Raw genomic sequence first — 17,920 nt, 5'->3', positions numbered from 1 at the left:
AGGGTGGGATCTTTTTTCTCGCACGTAATGTGTCAAGTCCCGCCCCCTGCGCCAGGATTGGCTAGTCGGAGTTGCGCAAGAAGACGCCACTCATAAAGCCAAACTAATCTTATCCAATAGTGAGCGTGTGGAAAAATGACACAAACTTCGACTACCTACCAAAATACGAGCACATTTTTCTGGATTTCCGATGTTTTTGTCTGGCTGTTGATTTGTTGTGTCTCGTCATGTTCTGTCCTGTCCTGGTCGATAGGTGGCAATAAAGCTCCCCTCGGCGTTATTCTTCACACGGCACCACAAAAGAAGCGTCTGAAGTCATGGAGGCGGCAACAGGGGAAATCAAAATACATGTCATATGATAATGAGGTAAATAGATTTGAAGTCAGCCCTCGGTTCGACTTTCGCTATCGGATTATATTCGGGAGATAGAAGGCACATTTTTGCTCTATCTGTGACACGTAGGGAGCACCCTTGTCATGGGTTTCTTGTTTTGCTAGCCGCAGCTGTTGATAACGGCTCGCCCCTGTCAGCATCATAACAAAAAAGCAGGTTTGTGCTCTATCTATCTATCTATCTATCTATCTATCTATCTATCTATCTATCTATCTATCTATCTATCTATCTATCTATCTATCTATCTATCTATCTATCTATCTATCTATCTATGTCTGATCTAATTTTTTATGTATCTTGTGTTTCAGTTGATCCTTGAATCATCATAATGGCTCACTGGAGCAGGTTTGAGAAGGAGCTGGAGTTGGAGACCCGGAGACTCATCTCACATTATACTGACATTCAGGATGAGGAAGATCAAAACTTTCAAATGGCTCTGAAGTTTACTTGGTCCAATTTCAAGTAAGTATTTGGCGCATTTATTCTTCCATTTTATTACTGTAATGGCTTGCATGTATTTGTGAATAGTAAACACTAATAAAAATGAAATAATTGAATAAAAACTATTTTTTTCCCTCATCGTGTTTTGCCCCTTGATAGGTTTCATCATTTTCTTGATGTCAACAGACATAATGTCCAGCGGTCCATTAATGGGTAGGAAGTCTGAAGCTTTGCACAATTCTGTGCACTTTATTTTTTGTTATACTGATATTTTGATTATTACAATTATTGAGATTTCTTTTTCTCCCAGGATTCATGAGAAACTCATGGTTCACTCTGACTTAAGCAAAGCAGAGAGCTGGATACGGCTAACTGAAGAATTTCTCAGTTCTCCTCTTCCTAATACAGAGGGAACCAAGGTGGGATAACACTGACATCATCCAGAGAATACTGGGAACACTACATATGCTGAACATCTCTATTACTGTTTTCAGACGGATGCCCATTACAGTATGCTGGCTTTATTACTCCATCTGTCTGACTCTCCATCCAACACAAACTACTGTGAAAGACCCAGACTGAAAGAAACAGGTTTGATTGTTATGCACTTTTGTGTAAATACATGCATACTGTTGGACAACACTACGCCTTAAATCGCTACAAGTTAATTTGTTTATATCTACAGAGAAAGAAGACACGTTTGATTGGGCAAAGTACCTCATGGACGGAGAAGAAATTGATACTGGGCCCTTTCCAGACACTCCAGTGAGTGAACTCTATTAGATTATTAGATCAGTTCTTGTCTAATATCATGTACTAAGAGGCTGGGCAATATGGCTTATAAATGATCTGTCGTTATTTTTCAGCATATTGATATTTATAAATTTTTTAAAAAGAAAGATTTAAGAGATTTAGATCATCAGTTAGGAACAAACTGTCCTTTTGCTTTGTCTCTTCAGAACTTTTAGAAAATAATAAAATACTTTGATAGAAAGCTTTGCAAATACAAAAGTGCTTAGAAATTATTAGTCAAAATTCTTCAGCTTATTAATATTTATGTATTTGCTGTAAAAATAAATATTTAGAAATAGTAGATTTAAAAAATAAAATAAAAACATTAACTTTTTTGTAATGGAAAAAAATTTATTTTACTATGTTTATTAAAAGTAAAATACTGGGAAATTCTACTTAAAATAACCAAGGCACTAAATAAATACTAAGAAAATTATATTTCAGAATTTATTTGTATGCTCTAATATAACAATACATAGTAATTAACAACAATATTCACTTGCATATTAAATGGGACGTTTTAAAGTGCTCTGTTATGCTCTTTCGGATACTACCTTTCATGTAGTGTGTCATATAGCTCTTTGTGAATGTAAAAGGTCTACAAAGATAAAAGTGCACGATAAATTGATTTATTGTCTCCCAAAAGAAAGAACAGATTCTGAACAGCCTGAAACGAGTCGTCAATAATTCCAGTCTTACTTCCTGCATGAACCTACGTACAATTTTGCATAATGCCATCCTATGCTCTTCACTAGCATCACATCAGGCCGGGAACTGATTTGTTGAAATTGGTATATGTACAGACACAATCATTCTTCATGAAAGATTCTGAAGTGCTCCCACCAAGTTTGGAACAAGGCGACAGATGGATTGACGCCTCAGTGCTATTGTATACTATAATGACTAATGGGATGTTAGCAGTAATAGAGCACAACTGATGCTCTTTTGGCAGGACTTGTCTGAGGAAGAGAGTGAAGAAGAAGATAGCCAGCAGCCCCTGAGCAGAGAGGATTCTGGTATACAGGTAGACAGAACGCCACAAGAGGACCACGAGCAGAATAACAAGACCGTCCAAGTCACCTGGACTGGTAAGGGACAGTATTAGCATGTTTTCTCACAGTAGCCATTAGTTCATGAAGGTTGTTATCAGGACTCTTAGTTCCTACTGTCTTGTTTTTGTAGTGGGGGAGCCGGACTCCAGGGCTTGGTTGGAGCAGCATATTGTCACTTCATATTGGGTTCCCAACTCTCCCCGCTTCCCACACAGCCTCCACCTGCACTCCAACCTTTATAACGTCTGGTAAGACATTTTTGTGATATCTTATTCGCTTTCAGAATCACGAGCCCATTAATTTGGACCCAATTAATGATTTAATAAAAGGTTTGAAGCAAATGCTGTTCAATCTTTAAATTGAGTAAAGATTTCATGCTGTAATTTTGCATACATTTTTTTTTATTTTTTTATATTGCCCTCTCACTCTAGGGATCAGCACCTGTATAACACTGGGCCTCTCTACCTTCCTGAGGAAAAGTCTTTTGTTACAGAAACACAAGTGATTCGGGAAACTCTTTGGTATGACATATCTAAGATTGCCATGATTACATTGAGAAACTAGACAGACACGTTCTTACCAAAGTAAAAGTACATCTTATGTGCAAATTATATGGGGATAGTTATAAGGATGCAAGTTTAAACCTGCAGGGAATGAGCAGGGAATTTACGTTGCACTGGTTGCTGACACTTGAATGTTTACTTGCCCTGATAAGAATGTATCACCAGGATGACTGATTGCTCACATTAAGGTTTTTTTCTCACAGGAAAAATCATGTGTTCTTTTCTGCCTCTCCTCAGGCTCTTCTCTGGTGTGAAAAAACTTTTCATTTTCCAGCACAGTGATGGCAAGGTGACTGTGAGGAATGATGTGGTGGTCACTCATCTAACTAATGTGAGTGGGGACAGTTTTTCATCATTCCATGTCAGGCCTAAGTTTTTGGGGGTTGTTGGAAGTTTACCATTTCTTGGAAGTTTACCATGCTCGTAAAGGGAAGTTGCCAGTCAGATTTGATTTAATTAAATGTATTTATTGATTGGGATAAACCTCCATCCCGTTTTTAAAGGTGCCAACATACACAATTTCAATTAGTGTTATCTAGATTTTTGTAAGTCATAAAAGAAAATGGTATTTTGCAGTGTCCGTGTTACACGTTACTATAGTAATAACTACACATTACGTGTAATTACATGTAAATATGTAATGTATAATTACACTGTAACACTTAAAATAAAGATAACTTTTTTTGTAGTTGTGTAAGATAGAACCATAGGATTGATGGTTCAAGGTGCTTTTATGTATTCCTATTTGTTTACAGAACTGTCTTCACTCTGTACTGGAGCACATAGCGGCCTATGGGCAGGCTGTTTCCCGTCTGCAAAAGTTTATTGATGAAGTGACCGGCCACAGCGTAGAGCCCTGTCCTCCAGGTCTTAACTCCACGTCGTCCTCTTCGTCCTCCAAGAAGAGCTCTGAGCCTCCCTTCCGGACCTACCAAGCATTCGTTTGGGCCCTGTACAAATACTTCACCAGCTTTAAAGAAGAGCTCAATAATATCGAAAAAGACATTATTGCCAAAGGTTGTTTTTTCTGTGTGTCTGTAAAGGTGTTCACAGTTATTTTTGTATAATTATAGTATTAATTCTATTATGATTCTTCATAGATGAGACGGTGACTCTATCATCTGTGCTGGAACGGTTAAGTCCTCATCTGGCTCAGATCACGATGCTGCACAGGGTTTTCTGCACAGGAGTGGCTGAAGTGCCGCCAGGAACGCCCAACGTATTACGAGCATCACACTTACTCAACACCCTCTACAAGGCCATCATAGAATATGACAGCGCGGGCGAGGCCTCTGAACAGTCTGTAAGTGTGCCTGTTTTTTTGTTGTTGTTTTTTAAACGGAAGATGCACTGCTCATCTTTTTTTGCTTATCATAAAAAGTTTAAGATTACAAAATTATTTTTTTTCTTCCTAAAAATCCTTCCTATCAGGTGGCACTCCTTTTCTCTCTTTGGGTAGAAACGGTCCGGCCGTACCTTGAGATTGTAGATGAATGGATCGTTCACGGTCACTTATTTGACCCCGCCAAAGAGTTTATAATTCAGAGGTACAATAAAAACAAATGTGTATGTACACTAACGTTCAAAAGTTCGGGGTCAATTTTTTTTGGAAAGACATTAATACTTTTATTCAGCAAAGACACATTAAATTGATCAAAAGTGACTGGAAAGACTTTTACATTGTTACAGAAGATTTCTATTTCAAATACCGGTAATTGCTGTTTTTTTTTCTACTTTCTATTCATCAAAAAATCCTGAAAAACACATATCACAGTTTCCAGAAAAAATATTACGCAGCACAACTGTTTTCAATTTTTCTTGAATCTTTTAATCTTTCTGAAGACTCATGTAACACGGAAGAATGGCTTAATGGCTTCTAAAATTCAGATTTGCCATCACAGGAATAGTTTTACAATTTTTAAAAATATTTACAGTATAATATTTATAGTACATATTTAAAATATAACAGTTGTTTTAAATTATAATAGTTGTAAATATTGTGTTAAATTTCATAATGTTCAGGGATTGTGATTTTTCTGTATTTATACGTATTTCCATATATCCCGACCTGAAAAGCATGTTTTTCACGTGAATTGCATAATTCAGAAGAAAAAATTGCTGGGGAGGGGTGATGGTTTTCTATATTATGATCGAAATCTCATCAAAATGACCTTAAACAATAAATATTAACTGCAAAATGTAATGCCTTTTAATACATAGTGTTGTCAACTTAATTTAGCCAGGGTTCAAAGCACCATATGCAAGTAAAAATCGGCATTGAAATGCTATTACTCGCCAGTTGCCGGGTAACTTTTTTTTTTGAATGAATTTTGACAATGCATGGTTGTGAGAATGTGAAATGGCTTAGTGCAACCATCAAATTGCAACAGTTATGATGTAATTCTATAAATATATTAAACATACATAGATTTACTCTTTTTCAGAGTAAAGCACAGCACTGTGTTCATTTTCAGTTTCGATTCACAGTAAATGCTACTCTGCAAGTGTCGCTTATCATTTGCATTTTGGGAATGTAGCCTTGGTGACCATCAGAGACTTATTTAAAAAAATCTTACTGACCTCAAACTTTTGAAATGTACTCTATGTAAGGAATTACGTACAGTCAGCCGGTCATTATTGCAAAATAAATCCATTCAGACCAGGGTGATAAGTGTCGTATCTCGGTCACTATTGTGTGGGTTATTTTGCACTAACCACCGGATGACTAAACATTATCCTGCTTATTTATAAAGCTGCCTCCCAAAAAAAAAAACAAATATATGGGCATGTTTACTAGGAACAAGGATGTACCAGTAAACCACAGGGACTTCTGGTATGCCACTTACACGCTGTATAGCGTCTCTGAGACGGTGGAGAACGAGGAGAGGCTCAGCGACGCTGCCAGTGGAAGCTCTGGTGGGGAGCAGGCGTCCAGCAGCAGACAGCACACCATGGTGTCCTTCCTCAAGCCTGTACTCAAGCAGATCATCATGGCTGGCAAATCCATGCAGCTGCTGAAAAACCTGGACTGCAAGGAGACTGAACAGCCAGATGGCTCCTCCAGAGGTCAGTGTCAGAGAGAATAAGTTTTGTATTTCGGTTTTCAGTTTCAATTTAGTTTATGTATTTCTGAAAGGGGCTATTTTTTATTTCATTTCAGTATGTTTCAGTGCCCACTGCCCACCCCGTAAACTATAAGAAATTTGTCAAATATAACAACACAACACTGCAGCATTTACTGACAATGTCATGTGCTATAAATGTGTCAGTGCTGCTAGATTTAGCAGTATCTTGTTATCTAAGAACACTTGTGATTCATAAGTGGACTGCATCTACGTAGATCCAGCATCAGCCATAGGTTGCGTCTGGGAACAACTAGTCACTGGTTTGTGTTTATGGCACAGACTTTTAGAAATATATTCAAGACTTTTGTTTGAGGGTGTTTGCATTAAATCAATGGTTCTTAACCAGGAGACTGGAGTCTGTAAGATGGTGTAAAACGATTTTAAAGTATCTGACATTTGTGGTAGATTTTTCCCCAACGTACCTGACTTAGGTTTACCTGGGTCATCTCCTGATAGACGTTCAATCATATTTACCCTCTAGTGCGTCTCCTAATCGACGTCGGCTGAGTCGGTCAACGTATTGACTATGAACACTATCAGTTGGGAAATAAGATCTCTAGTGTTCCACTAAACTGCTGCGCAGCATTAACTAGACAGACTCCAGACAATGCCAGAGGATCTCAGACCAATTTCAGAGAGAATCCCACCAGCAAAACAAAAAGTTTTTATAGAATACAAACATGGCAAAGGTGACATGATTCAGCACATCATTTTTTTCCAATATGATTGGTTCTTATTCAGCAAACCTTCTGTTACTTGGTAAAAGCTTTGTTACTCAAAGTCATGAGTTTATAAAATTAGATATATAAAAAAGGGGAAATGAAACTAGACATATTTATTAACGCACACACAGACTGTTTGGGGACATTTCAGGTTTCAAAAGCATATACCGGTATTTGTTAATCCTGCAAGAAAAAATAATTTTAATTATGATTAATTGAATAAAAAATCCATCACACATTATATCACTTATTTTCATTTGTTTCCTTAACAACTGTCATTTTTATTTAAAAACCATGAACTTACAAGAGTCTTGGGACTCTGGAAATATGAGAAAATTTGAAATATGAGTGTAAGATATCTAGACCTGTAAAAATCATGGAAATGTATAAAATCTTATATAGTGGACATATCTAAAATGAATACACATTATTATCAAACTTTGTTTTTGGTGATATTGTCATAATCACAAACAAGTGGAAGTTACATAAATTCATGATTGAATCCTGAAGAAAAACATAGTTCTTGGATCTACTGAAATAAAAAATGTAACTATTTTAATATAGTTGTTTTATATTATACGTTTAATTTCTGTAATTTCTGCTACTACCTTGCTGCATGCTAGTTTATTACTGAAGTCTGTTGTCAGTTATAACCATGACATGAATACGTCACATTGTGGTTCATATACTGATAGTCAGAAGTAATTTTCTCTGTAGTTCTGTATAGTGTAGTTATCTGTATCTGTATAGTTATCAATATTGTCTTATAGTTTTCATTTTTTTGCACGTTCACATTTTTATATGTCGTTTTTGTTAATGTAACACACTTGAAGGAATTCTTTTTTTCTGTTTTAAAATGTGTACGGTATATATCATTTAATGTGTTTGTTTTTGTTTATAGTTTGTTTTACTTCATTTTTATAATATTTCTAAAGGGGTGCTCTGATCATGATTTTTGGGGCCGATTACGATCACTGGAAGCAGTATTGGCTAGATCACCGATACCGATCATAAAAAAACAAGTTTTCATCAACAGAAAGTAATCTAATGTAAAACTACACTACATAGTCTTCACTTCACTGTATAAATTAAGGAGCATGTGCTGCAGTTTAGCAACAGTAGACTGTATTTTACTACAATCACTGATCTAGCTGATTTGGATGTTAATTTTGAGCTTTTAGGGAGGAAAGAAAGCGTGCCGCTGTGAAGGAAAGAAATGCACTGAAATATCACAGCCTTAGTTTCTTGCTGTCATTACAATATCTCTGCAAATTTATTGTCCCTTTCAGACACCCGGTAGAACTATGTATGTAGTGAAGCAATTTTAGCTGCACATAAAAACATTGTCTCCCGAATTTTGCGTCATCTGATTAGCTCTTCTGATCGGCCTTTGTAGAGACCACTGATCAAAAACTATATAAAGTTATTATCGGCCGATAACACACCCTTAATGTTTCTTATAGCATATAGTAAATTTGATGATAAACAAGATTGTCTTAATATTTCTGACACTTATGTCTCTGCAGATGCCGAAAGAAAGAGTCTGTACACGCTTTTCTTGGAGTCAGTGCAGACACGTCTTCGGTATGGAGAAGAATCCCCTACGAACATGGTTACCGAGCAACAGGCCACTAAAAAGAGCCTTATCAAGATGCAGTCCATTGTAGCACGTCATCTGGAGCTGGATGACATCCATGACCCCCTGCTGGCCATTAATTTTGCAAGGTAACCGCAGAATACAGAATAAATGATTTCACGTCACTGAAGAGCACACAAAAGTGCAAAGGTAATGTGTGGTATCTCTTTCAGGCTTTATTTAGAGCAGAATGACTTCCTTGAGAAATTCTCTGGCGGCAGTGTGATTTTGGACCGCTCCTCCGAGTCTGTGACATGTCAGACGTTTGAGCTTACGCTCCGTTCCTGTCTGTATCCACATATTGAGAGGAGATACATCGAATGCTGTGGGAACCTCATGAGAACCCTGAAGAAAGATTACAGGTAAGATCCTGCAGGAGAATCCTTAGTGCACAAACCTCACAATATAGTTTTGTAGAGCATTTATGCTTAAGCCTCTCTTTTTTAAATCTCAGGCTTCTAGGGTACTTGCAGGCCATGAGAAACTACTTCCTGTTGGAGGCTGGGGATACTATGTATGATTTCTACACAGCCATCTTTGACAAAGTTCTGGAGAAGGAGAGTTGGCAGCAGCTGGCATTCCTCAATGTGCAGCTGCAAGAGGCTGTTGGACAGCGCCACCCAGAGGATAGCAGCCGGTACTGCACCGGGACCTTTCTAGAGATCCTGTGGTTTACCATTCAACCCTACCTGTTACCACTCAGTATCCTGTGGTTCACTTATGTTTCTCTCACACATTTCTCATGATTCTAGGTTGTCCATTTTTCTTGAAACTATCGATCCTGCAAGAAAAAAACAGCCAGTGAATAACCTCGATGGTCTTACTCTGAGTTATAAGGTTACAATGCATTTAATTTCAACTTTGAAATTTATTCATTTATTTTTTTGCTTTGATTGTATTAACACATTTATAATATATTAAAATGTGAATGTATGCATCTATTTTGATAAATTATGCATTTTTGTGTATAATTTCTCTCACCAGGTTCCATGGCCTGTAGATATTGTTATTAGTTCAGAGTGTCAGAAAATCTACAATCAGGTCTTCCTACTGCTGCTTCAGATCAAATGGGCCAAGTATAGTCTGGACACATTACGATTCAGTGGTGAGTTATGATTGCATTTCTGATGTTTGTTTTTTTTTGTTTTTTTTTTACTTCTGTTTGTATTCAAATGAGAGGGAAGTAAAGCTAGTGGATATTATTACAAAAAAAGGATACACTATTACTGTAAATGTGCAAGACAATAAAATATCTATGTAGTTCATGTCATTAACTTCCTATTTATATCATGTCATTAACTTCCTATTTAAATCATTAAAGGGATAGTTCACCCAAAAATGAAAATTCTGTCATTTACCTGTTTGATTTTCTTTATTTTGCTGAGCACAACAGAAGATATACTGAAGAATGTTGATAACCAAACAGTTGATTGGTCCTATTGATTTCCATAGTATTTTTTTTCCATACTATGGAAGTCAATGGGTGCCGTCAACTGTTTGGTTATCAACATTCTTCAGTATATCTTCTTTTGTGTTCAGCAGAAGAAAGAAATTCATACAGGTTTGGAACAACTTGTGTGAGTAAATTGACAATTTTAATTTTTGGGTGAACTATCCCTTTAACTTGATCGTTCCATTGTAACTTATTTTTGGTCTGCAATCACAGGTCTTTTTTTTTTTTTTGCTTGTAACATAAGAACTTTAATTATTCACAGTACTCTCAGGTCAGGATGGTTTCAGTTCACTTGCTTTTATGGAATCTTAAAATGCAGTCTTCTGTCTTCCCATAGATTTGACAGTAGCCGCTAAGAGGCAAGAAGGAGGCCAATCTGAGGAAAGCACAGCCAAAGAGCCCATAAACCAGCAGATTCACAGGATGTTTCTCCTGAGGGTCAAACTCATGCACTTCGTCAACAGCCTGCACAACTACATTATGACTAGGGTACGTTTGACATATGGAAAATAAACTTAATTTATTTGCAGTAGAGTTCAGACTCATTTTTGTTGTTGTTAAAAATTGTTTGTTTTTTTTAATCATCATGTGGACATTTACCATGCATTCATTCACAGATCCTACATAGTACAGGTCTAGAATTTCAACACCAAGTGCAGGAGGCAAAGGACCTGGACCAGCTCATTAAAATCCACTACAGATACTTGTCCACCATTCATGACCGATGTCTGCTCAGAGAGAAAGTAAGCTGAAATTAAACTGGCCAAATCATGTGTCTGTCAGGAAACAAATAGTACATGTTTTAGCTTTTGGCTCATTCTCACATGCCACATTTGCAGTTTTTCTTATTCATTCAGTAAGCTGTCCTCCTCATGGTGGTTGGCCTAGTTTTTACTTTTAAACTGTTATAGATATTTGTGTTGTTTCTGATCCATGTTTCTGTTACTGTGTCTTTGCAGGTGAGTTTTGTCAAGGAGGCCATCATGAAAGTGCTGAATTTGGTTCTCATCTTCTCAGACAGATGGCAGGCTGGTTTTGGGGCCTGGAAGTAAGTTTAAATCTTTTACATCATGCATGGGATCTTTTCAGATTTTTCCATCTTGCCACACAAGTCTTGCAGCTTTCATGCAGCTTTAAGAGGATGGGGTTTTACTTCTCTTTAGCTATTTTTACATGGCCTTTACCATTATTTAAATGTTTCTCTTCTTCCTCAGAATCGAGTCGATCGACAAAATGGAGTCAGATTTTAAAAACTGTCACATGTTTCTTGTGACCATTTTAAACAAGGCTGTGTGCAGAGGCTCATTTCCTCATTGTAAGTCCTCCACTGCTTCTAATTATGACCGGGACATATTTAGTTTTACTCACCATGTTTGTTTCGTTTTCTTTTACAGTGGAGTCCTTGGCGCTTTCACTAATGGCTGGATTTGAACAGTGTTAACAGATCGAACATGGCTTCAATCCAGAGCATTGAACACAAGACAGATTATTTATTGTACTGCTGCATGACGGCTGCTGTACTGTTCTTGTTTGTCTGTACCAGGATATCTGACATCATAGCACATGAGACAGACAAAGTCACAATAGCACTTCATTGGCACTGAAGTAGCACTTTGTGCCTGTCACCAGAGACACTTGTGTTAAATTGTCTACTCTGTCTACAGCACATTTGCTGCATCAGGATACGTAATGTATTGTTTTGTGGACAGTCTGACTTTTTCACGTTTTTTTCAGCATTGTTGGCCAGTGTTAAGGCTCAATATGTCAGATGTATAAAACGTAATTGTCCTCTACATGCAGTGGATATGTGAAGTGCACATGCTAAAAGCAATTTAATTTACAGGTGATCTAATTATGTATATTACATGCAACAGTGAATAGAAAAAAATAAGTACTGTACATAATATGAGCTAACATTGAAAATTGTAGACTACATTTGTATGCAGTTTCAAGCCTATATTTGTATGTTTTGTGGTTGCTTAAAGCTGTTTTTCAATGTGCTGAATGGATTACGTATATTAAAGTAATTGCCCTGATTTTGAGATACAGTATAATGTTGCATCATTCTTTTTTCATATGCACTGACTGCCATTCAAACGTTTTGGGTTTGGTTTTGAAGAAAATGTTTGTTCAGCAAGAACTATTTAAAAGACTTTTAAAATGTAACAATGTTCTTTTCATCAAAAAATCCTGGTAAAAATTGTAGCAATACATATTAAGTAGCACAACTGTTTTCAATATTAATAATTTGAAATGTTTCTTGAGCAACATCAGCATATTTAAATGTTTTCTAAAAGATCATGTGACACTTAGGACTGGCGTAATGGGTGCAAAAAATAGCTGCGACATCACAGGAATACATTATAAAATATATTAGAATAGAAAAGTTATAATATATAAATAATAGTTATTTTGAATTGTAATAATATTTCACAATATTAGTATGTCACTATCAAATTAATGCAGCCTTTAGACTTTTTCTGTAACATTCAAAAAATGTGTGACACCAAACTTTTGAACTGTAGTGAATACGCATCTCACACTTCAGGTAACTCTTGTCACTCTAACAACAACACAAACTTCATTGGCATGAAGTACACAATACAGGAAAACAAATAGGATGTGGTAAAGAAATGTATGAAAAAGAGGAATATAAGAAAATAAAGTCAAAGTACTTAAAAAAAAAACCCAGTAGAATAGCATGATTGGGGATGCATATATATATACTATTTTGTGTATCTTAATTCCTGATAAGTAAATGTTTATTGTAAATATTTACCTTTCACATTTGAGTTCACACGATAAACCAACATTTCACATTTTCTAACGCCTACTTCTGCGTTCACGGACAGTTACCGGTATATTCCTGAACGCCCCCTGCCGGCAGTGTGCAGAACGGCGGCACTGGAGTTTCCTGTTGAATCTCCCTGTAGAGCGCAACAGGAACTTCCAGCCTGAGCTGCGCCTGCGACAATACTCACCGCGAGCAGGATTCCTCCGCAAACTCTCTCAACCACTCCGAAACACCGCAGATTAACCGCCGAAAACGCTCTTACAAGTTCACTTCACCCTCTCAGCCTCCTCAGAACTGGAAATCACACCGGAAAATGCATGAATGAATAATCGAAGCGGATAGTTTGTCCTGGAAATCTCACGTAAGGGTGGGTAGAGCAGAGCTTTGCCTTACTTTCATTCTGGGTGTTGTCTTTTTTTCAAACGCTTTCTCTGTAGTTAATTAGTCAGTCAAATAGTCAGCGTTTGCGTAATTTTGTTCTAATATATGTTTATGTTTCATTATGGGCAAGGCAGTATGAAAAGGTATTGTCGGGTTGAATTCCTTTGAGTTGTTTGAAGTTTCACGTCGTGGATGAAGTGGGCCTGTTTGTTCACGCGACTGCGCGTATGGAGACGCGGACGGCTACAGTCGACGCGTTTAACTAGAACGAATAAAATAAATGAAGTTGTCTGCACTGCAAACGCAAGAGAACGCTTCGTTGTTTATAATGAATGCATTATAGTTTATCTCGTAGTTTGGGTGAACAGCTTTCTGTACAACTTTACTGAAACGGAGTAGCCTACTAGTGTTTCTGTTTTTAAACTATGAAACCGCAAGTAATTTAATTATTTTGAGTTTTTTTTTGTTTGCTTGATATTTTCCATGCTTGCCGGTCAGATACACCCACTGATAAAAGCACATCTATCTATCTATCTATCTATCTATCTATCTATCTATCTATCTATCTATCTATCTATCTATCTATCTATCTATCTATCTATCTATCTATCTATCTATCTATCTTCATTTGAATGCCTATAGTTCATTCTAGCATGCTCTGCAATCGTCAGGATCATAAGTTAACCAGAGCTTGGAGATATTTAAAATATTGGTTTGACATCTGTTTTTAAGACATGTTGAATGTGAAAATAATATAAAGTTGGTGGCGAATACGACAAATATTGTCCCTTGATTTAAAAAAATCCTTTACTGTTCCAATATATTCATTATATGTTTATTGCTGTTCTTGACATTCTAAGATTAAGGTTTACAGAAACAGAAAGTCAATGAGAGATTTGTATTGGTTTTCATGCTGGTTAAGCAAAATCCAAATCAGAGCAGTCAACTTAAGTTGAATCACAGCACTGTAAACTTAGTTTGTCTCCTAAACCCTGTCAATTTGTTTCCTGGATGTAGATTAAGACAAGACATGGATTAAACCGCTCTGTCAGGGCTGGTTCTCTTTGAAAATCCCTTAAGTCTAGTACTAGGCTTAGTCTGTGTCTGTAAACCAATTATGTGGTGTCAGTCCCCCTCTCCTTAGCCTATCTTTAGTCCAGTTCTTTTCTGGATTGAAAATTACTTAAAGACAGAAAAGGAAGGGAAACATGTCTTTATTGGCTGGAGGTCAGCAGGACTGTTGAACGTTCATTCAATCCTTTCCAGATGCTGATAATGATGCTTTAGGAAGTTATTTGTTCCAGTTGGTTTTATGATTCAGCAGATTGTTTAGAACAGATTAAGCCACCTTTTCACCATCTCTGACAAACAACAGATCGGATGTCATTAATTTCCAACAGAGAGATCTGTGCTGAGTATTGACCAAATGCGAATGTGAAACTTTTGATCCGCTTTGAGTGAAATATTCAAACTTTTGCGGCTCTGCAACCGCTCGACCAGATGTGATGTATTCTAATCAAAACTATGAGTGTGAGGTAAGAATTACCAATATTTTTGCACTAAAATGTTAATCTTTAAACACGGTTTCTGTAAAATTGGTGGTTATATGAGTAATTGTGTCCGAAAAATGATCTTAGAATTATTTACGTTGATTAGCCCTAGAAAACGTCTCCGGGTACTGTCGTAGCCTCGGTTCCCTGAGAGGCGGGAACGAGACATTACGTCAGCTGTGACGTATATGGGAACTCCTCCCTTCTCCACTTTTGCTGAAATCTTATGGGTGTATAAATACTGAAACACTGACAGGTTCGGGGGCAGTATAAAATGCATGGGAGCGACAATTGCGTCAGAATCACGACTGAACGCTAGCACAGCTGTTTAAACAGCGACCACGGCAGCTAAGGTAATGTCTTGTTCCAGCCTCTCAGGGAACTGAGGTTTACGATAGTAACCGGAGAAGTTCCCTTTCAAAGCGCGCGGTAACTCAACATTACATCAGCTCTGACATATATGGGAACTGTATGTAAATTACTAAACCCCTGGTCAGAGCCTTACTCCACCCACTGGCAATATTTGAAAAAATGCTGGAAAAATGGGTTGTTAATGGTGTTAACCACAAAAATTGTGTTATTGTTTACAATTACAATCTTATATTCAGTCATTTTAGAGATTTTAAAGTGTTTAGGCTATAAATAATATTAGTGACACAAATATTCTAACAAAGCAAAGAATCTCCCCCCTCTGCAGCGAGAGTTCGTTCTAGGGGTGTGGTTAGTGAGCCGTTGGCAGAGCCGTCATACGGCACCACAACTTCCAATAATAAAATTCAACTGCAGTAGCCACCGTTCAACCTGAAGAGGGCAGCACTCAGACGGTTTTTCACCATATATTGTAGAATTAAAACACTTTATAACCAAATGTCAAAACATGTTCTCAAATCAATGAACAGCACTAATAAAGTCCCAGTCTTACAGATCATTAACTAAAAAAAGTTGTTTCAGGGTTTAGTTACCCTTTTAAATTCCGCTGTGAGAGCAGTGAAGATAAGCCCTGATAATGGGGTTAAGCCACACCCACACGTAAGAGACAGACAGTTCTTTAGCCAATAGCCTCGCCGCTAGGAGTACTCGTATCTGATAGGTGGAACTAGATCAATGAGACGTCTGTTCCGACCTTATCAAAATTTGCATATCCCAACGCAATGAAAGCGAAGGCTGCACTTATTAGGGTAGACACAACACACTCAAGCATGAGAGTTAAACACAGTGTCGACGGCATTTGCTATGACAGCTGCATCAACCTTAAAGGGGAACTCCGGTCAATTTTAACATTGAGCTCATTTTATTGTAAATTTGGAGTGCTGTTAATACAGAGAACAACGACAAAATTCGGTGTTGCCTACACCTTGTTATCCTCTTTTTAAAATTTACACCCTATTGACTTTAATGGGGCACGTTTTAAACCTGCTTTTATTTCTCTTATCTTCCTTGATGTGTCATTACAAGTGCCCAGCCATGTTGAGTGATTCCTTCAGAGTGAACACGGTGAATCTGACTGCAGTAGATGTGAAGGATATGAATAAAAATGATGTTATTTCAGCCAGCGCAAATACCTGTATTTACGTCCTGTTTTCGGTCGAAGTCCAAAGTAGTCGATTGTCGAGTTCACGCGCGTGATCATAGGTAACTAAACCTATGCGCGTGAACTCGAGAAGGGTATTCCTGCACAACGGGAGGCTGCAGTTTCAGGACCCCAGTTTTAGGACCGCAGTTTTAGGACCCTAGTTTATTGTGTCAGCGCCACCTACAGAACTGGATTACCAAAAACACAAATTTAACCCCTTTCGCGGCAAAGATAACAGATCACATTGTTAATCACAACAGATTGTTGTTCAACATTCATTACTCGTTTAAACATCACACTCTTACTAATTTTATCTGGACAAACTGAGCATCATTAGAAAGATTTAAGACTCGATAGTGTTTATGATAAAACTCAAACAGCGAACACAGAGAGATCTGGGTCTCCTCTTCCTGATTTGCGTCAGTAATGTACGCAAGTCTCATTCGCTGTACAGCTGTCAATCATCTCCCGTGGTTCAACGTGACAATAATCCTGCCCTTCTGCATGACGCGGTCCTGTTATCCGTGATAACAAAGCTAAGACACATCTCTTCACCTGAAACAAGAAGCTAATAAATGCACGATTTCGAGTATATGTGGTTTGTGTGTGATTTTCGTGCAATTTTGGGTATTTTCATATGAATTAAGAATGTTTACAGTATTGCCAAGCAATGTGTAGCCATTAGTTGCATATAAATTGCTTTATTATACCATATTTCAACATCTTTTTATGACTTAAAACCATTTTAAACCGCGACCGGAATATGGTACAAATATCCTATCTTACTCGATGGTGGTTGAAAGTGAGCTTTAAGTAAAAGTTTAATATTAATCTTTTAAATTGTATCGTGTAGCTTGATGCTACTTGCTCTAATCCACCTGCTGCAGGAGCTATTCTAACGTTATTCCATAATCTTATTTGTTAAAACATATATATATTTTCTAATGAAACTTAGGATCAAGGTGGATCTTGATACTATGTACAAACTAAACCACCTGGATCCTAGAACTGCGGTCCTGAAACAGCAGCCGCCGCTATATCATCCAGTTCGGTAGGTGGCGCTGTCACAAAAAACTAGGGTCCTAAAACTGCGGTCCTAAAACTGGGGTCCTAAAACTGCAGCCTCCGGTTGTGCAGGAATATACTACTGGTGAACTCGACAATCGACTACTTTGCCCATAACGTCACAGCTGACATAATGTTGAGTTACGGCCTTGAAAGGGAACCTATGATTTTCTTTCAGAAAATTTGTGTGAATGTATATTTATTATTTATTATAGCCAGCAGCATATTGCCCGCTGAAGCTAAGCAGGGCTGAGCCTGGTTAGTACCTGGATGGGAGACCTCCTGAGAAAACCAGGTTTTTGCTGGAAGAGGTGTTAGTGAGGCCAGCAGGGGGCGCTCACCCTGTGCTCTGTGTGGGTCCTAACGCCCCAGTATAGTGA

At 37.6% G+C, this 17,920-nt stretch overlaps 2 protein-coding genes across 5 annotated transcripts in view; both read left to right on the top strand.

Annotated features, from left to right (window-relative positions):
• Nucleotides 1–111: 111 nt before the first annotated feature.
• On the top strand, nucleotides 112–12,271 carry tubgcp5 (tubulin gamma complex component 5). Of its 2 annotated transcripts, none has more exons than XM_079628827.1 (24): nucleotides 112–549; nucleotides 702–855; nucleotides 994–1,047; nucleotides 1,145–1,253; nucleotides 1,329–1,425; nucleotides 1,520–1,599; nucleotides 2,579–2,714; nucleotides 2,809–2,926; nucleotides 3,110–3,199; nucleotides 3,479–3,572; nucleotides 3,997–4,258; nucleotides 4,342–4,544; nucleotides 4,673–4,788; nucleotides 6,039–6,307; nucleotides 8,615–8,813; nucleotides 8,898–9,086; nucleotides 9,179–9,361; nucleotides 9,477–9,561; nucleotides 9,709–9,829; nucleotides 10,515–10,666; nucleotides 10,795–10,920; nucleotides 11,137–11,225; nucleotides 11,392–11,492; nucleotides 11,572–12,271. In XM_079628827.1, exons 2-24 carry the CDS (start codon nucleotides 722–724, stop codon nucleotides 11,616–11,618), a joined length of 3,054 nt encoding a protein of 1,017 aa, XP_079484953.1. In that variant the 5' UTR covers nucleotides 112–549; nucleotides 702–721; the 3' UTR covers nucleotides 11,619–12,271. The 2 variants fall into 2 exon arrangements, with proteins under 2 accessions (XP_079484953.1, XP_079484954.1); XM_079628828.1 differs by having other exon boundaries at nucleotides 242–366; nucleotides 11,572–12,227.
• A 794-nt stretch (nucleotides 12,272–13,065) lies between these two features.
• Nucleotides 13,066–17,920, top strand: part of cyfip1 (cytoplasmic FMR1 interacting protein 1) — a 41,694-nt gene continuing 36,839 nt past the window's right edge. For 2 of the 3 annotated variants that reach the window (XR_013799586.1, XM_079628825.1), the window contains exon 1: nucleotides 13,066–13,338. The gene's annotated coding sequence lies outside the window, so the exon portion shown is untranslated. The remainder of the gene's footprint in view (nucleotides 13,339–17,920) is intronic. The other variant, XM_079628826.1, reaches the window with a different exon arrangement.

Source organism: Phoxinus phoxinus, assembly GCF_949152265.1.
Source record: "Phoxinus phoxinus genome assembly, chromosome: 11".
NCBI lineage: Eukaryota > Metazoa > Chordata > Actinopteri > Cypriniformes > Leuciscidae > Phoxinus > Phoxinus phoxinus.
The sequence above is the reverse complement of the archived record's forward strand: the minus strand, read 5'-3'. Positions and strand labels throughout refer to the sequence as shown.

Bases quoted from the DNA above. Each gene is read 5' to 3' on its own strand.
- tubgcp5 (XM_079628827.1), top strand. From the start codon at position 722: ATGGCTCACTGGAGCAGGTTTGAGAAGGAGCTGGAGTTGGAGACCCGG. The intron at 3,200-3,478 runs GTATGACATATC...GCCTCTCCTCAG, and splicing joins GTGATTCGGGAAACTCTTTG to GCTCTTCTCTGGTGTGAAAA. The intron at 4,259-4,341 runs GTTGTTTTTTCT...GATTCTTCATAG, and splicing joins AAAAGACATTATTGCCAAAG to ATGAGACGGTGACTCTATCA.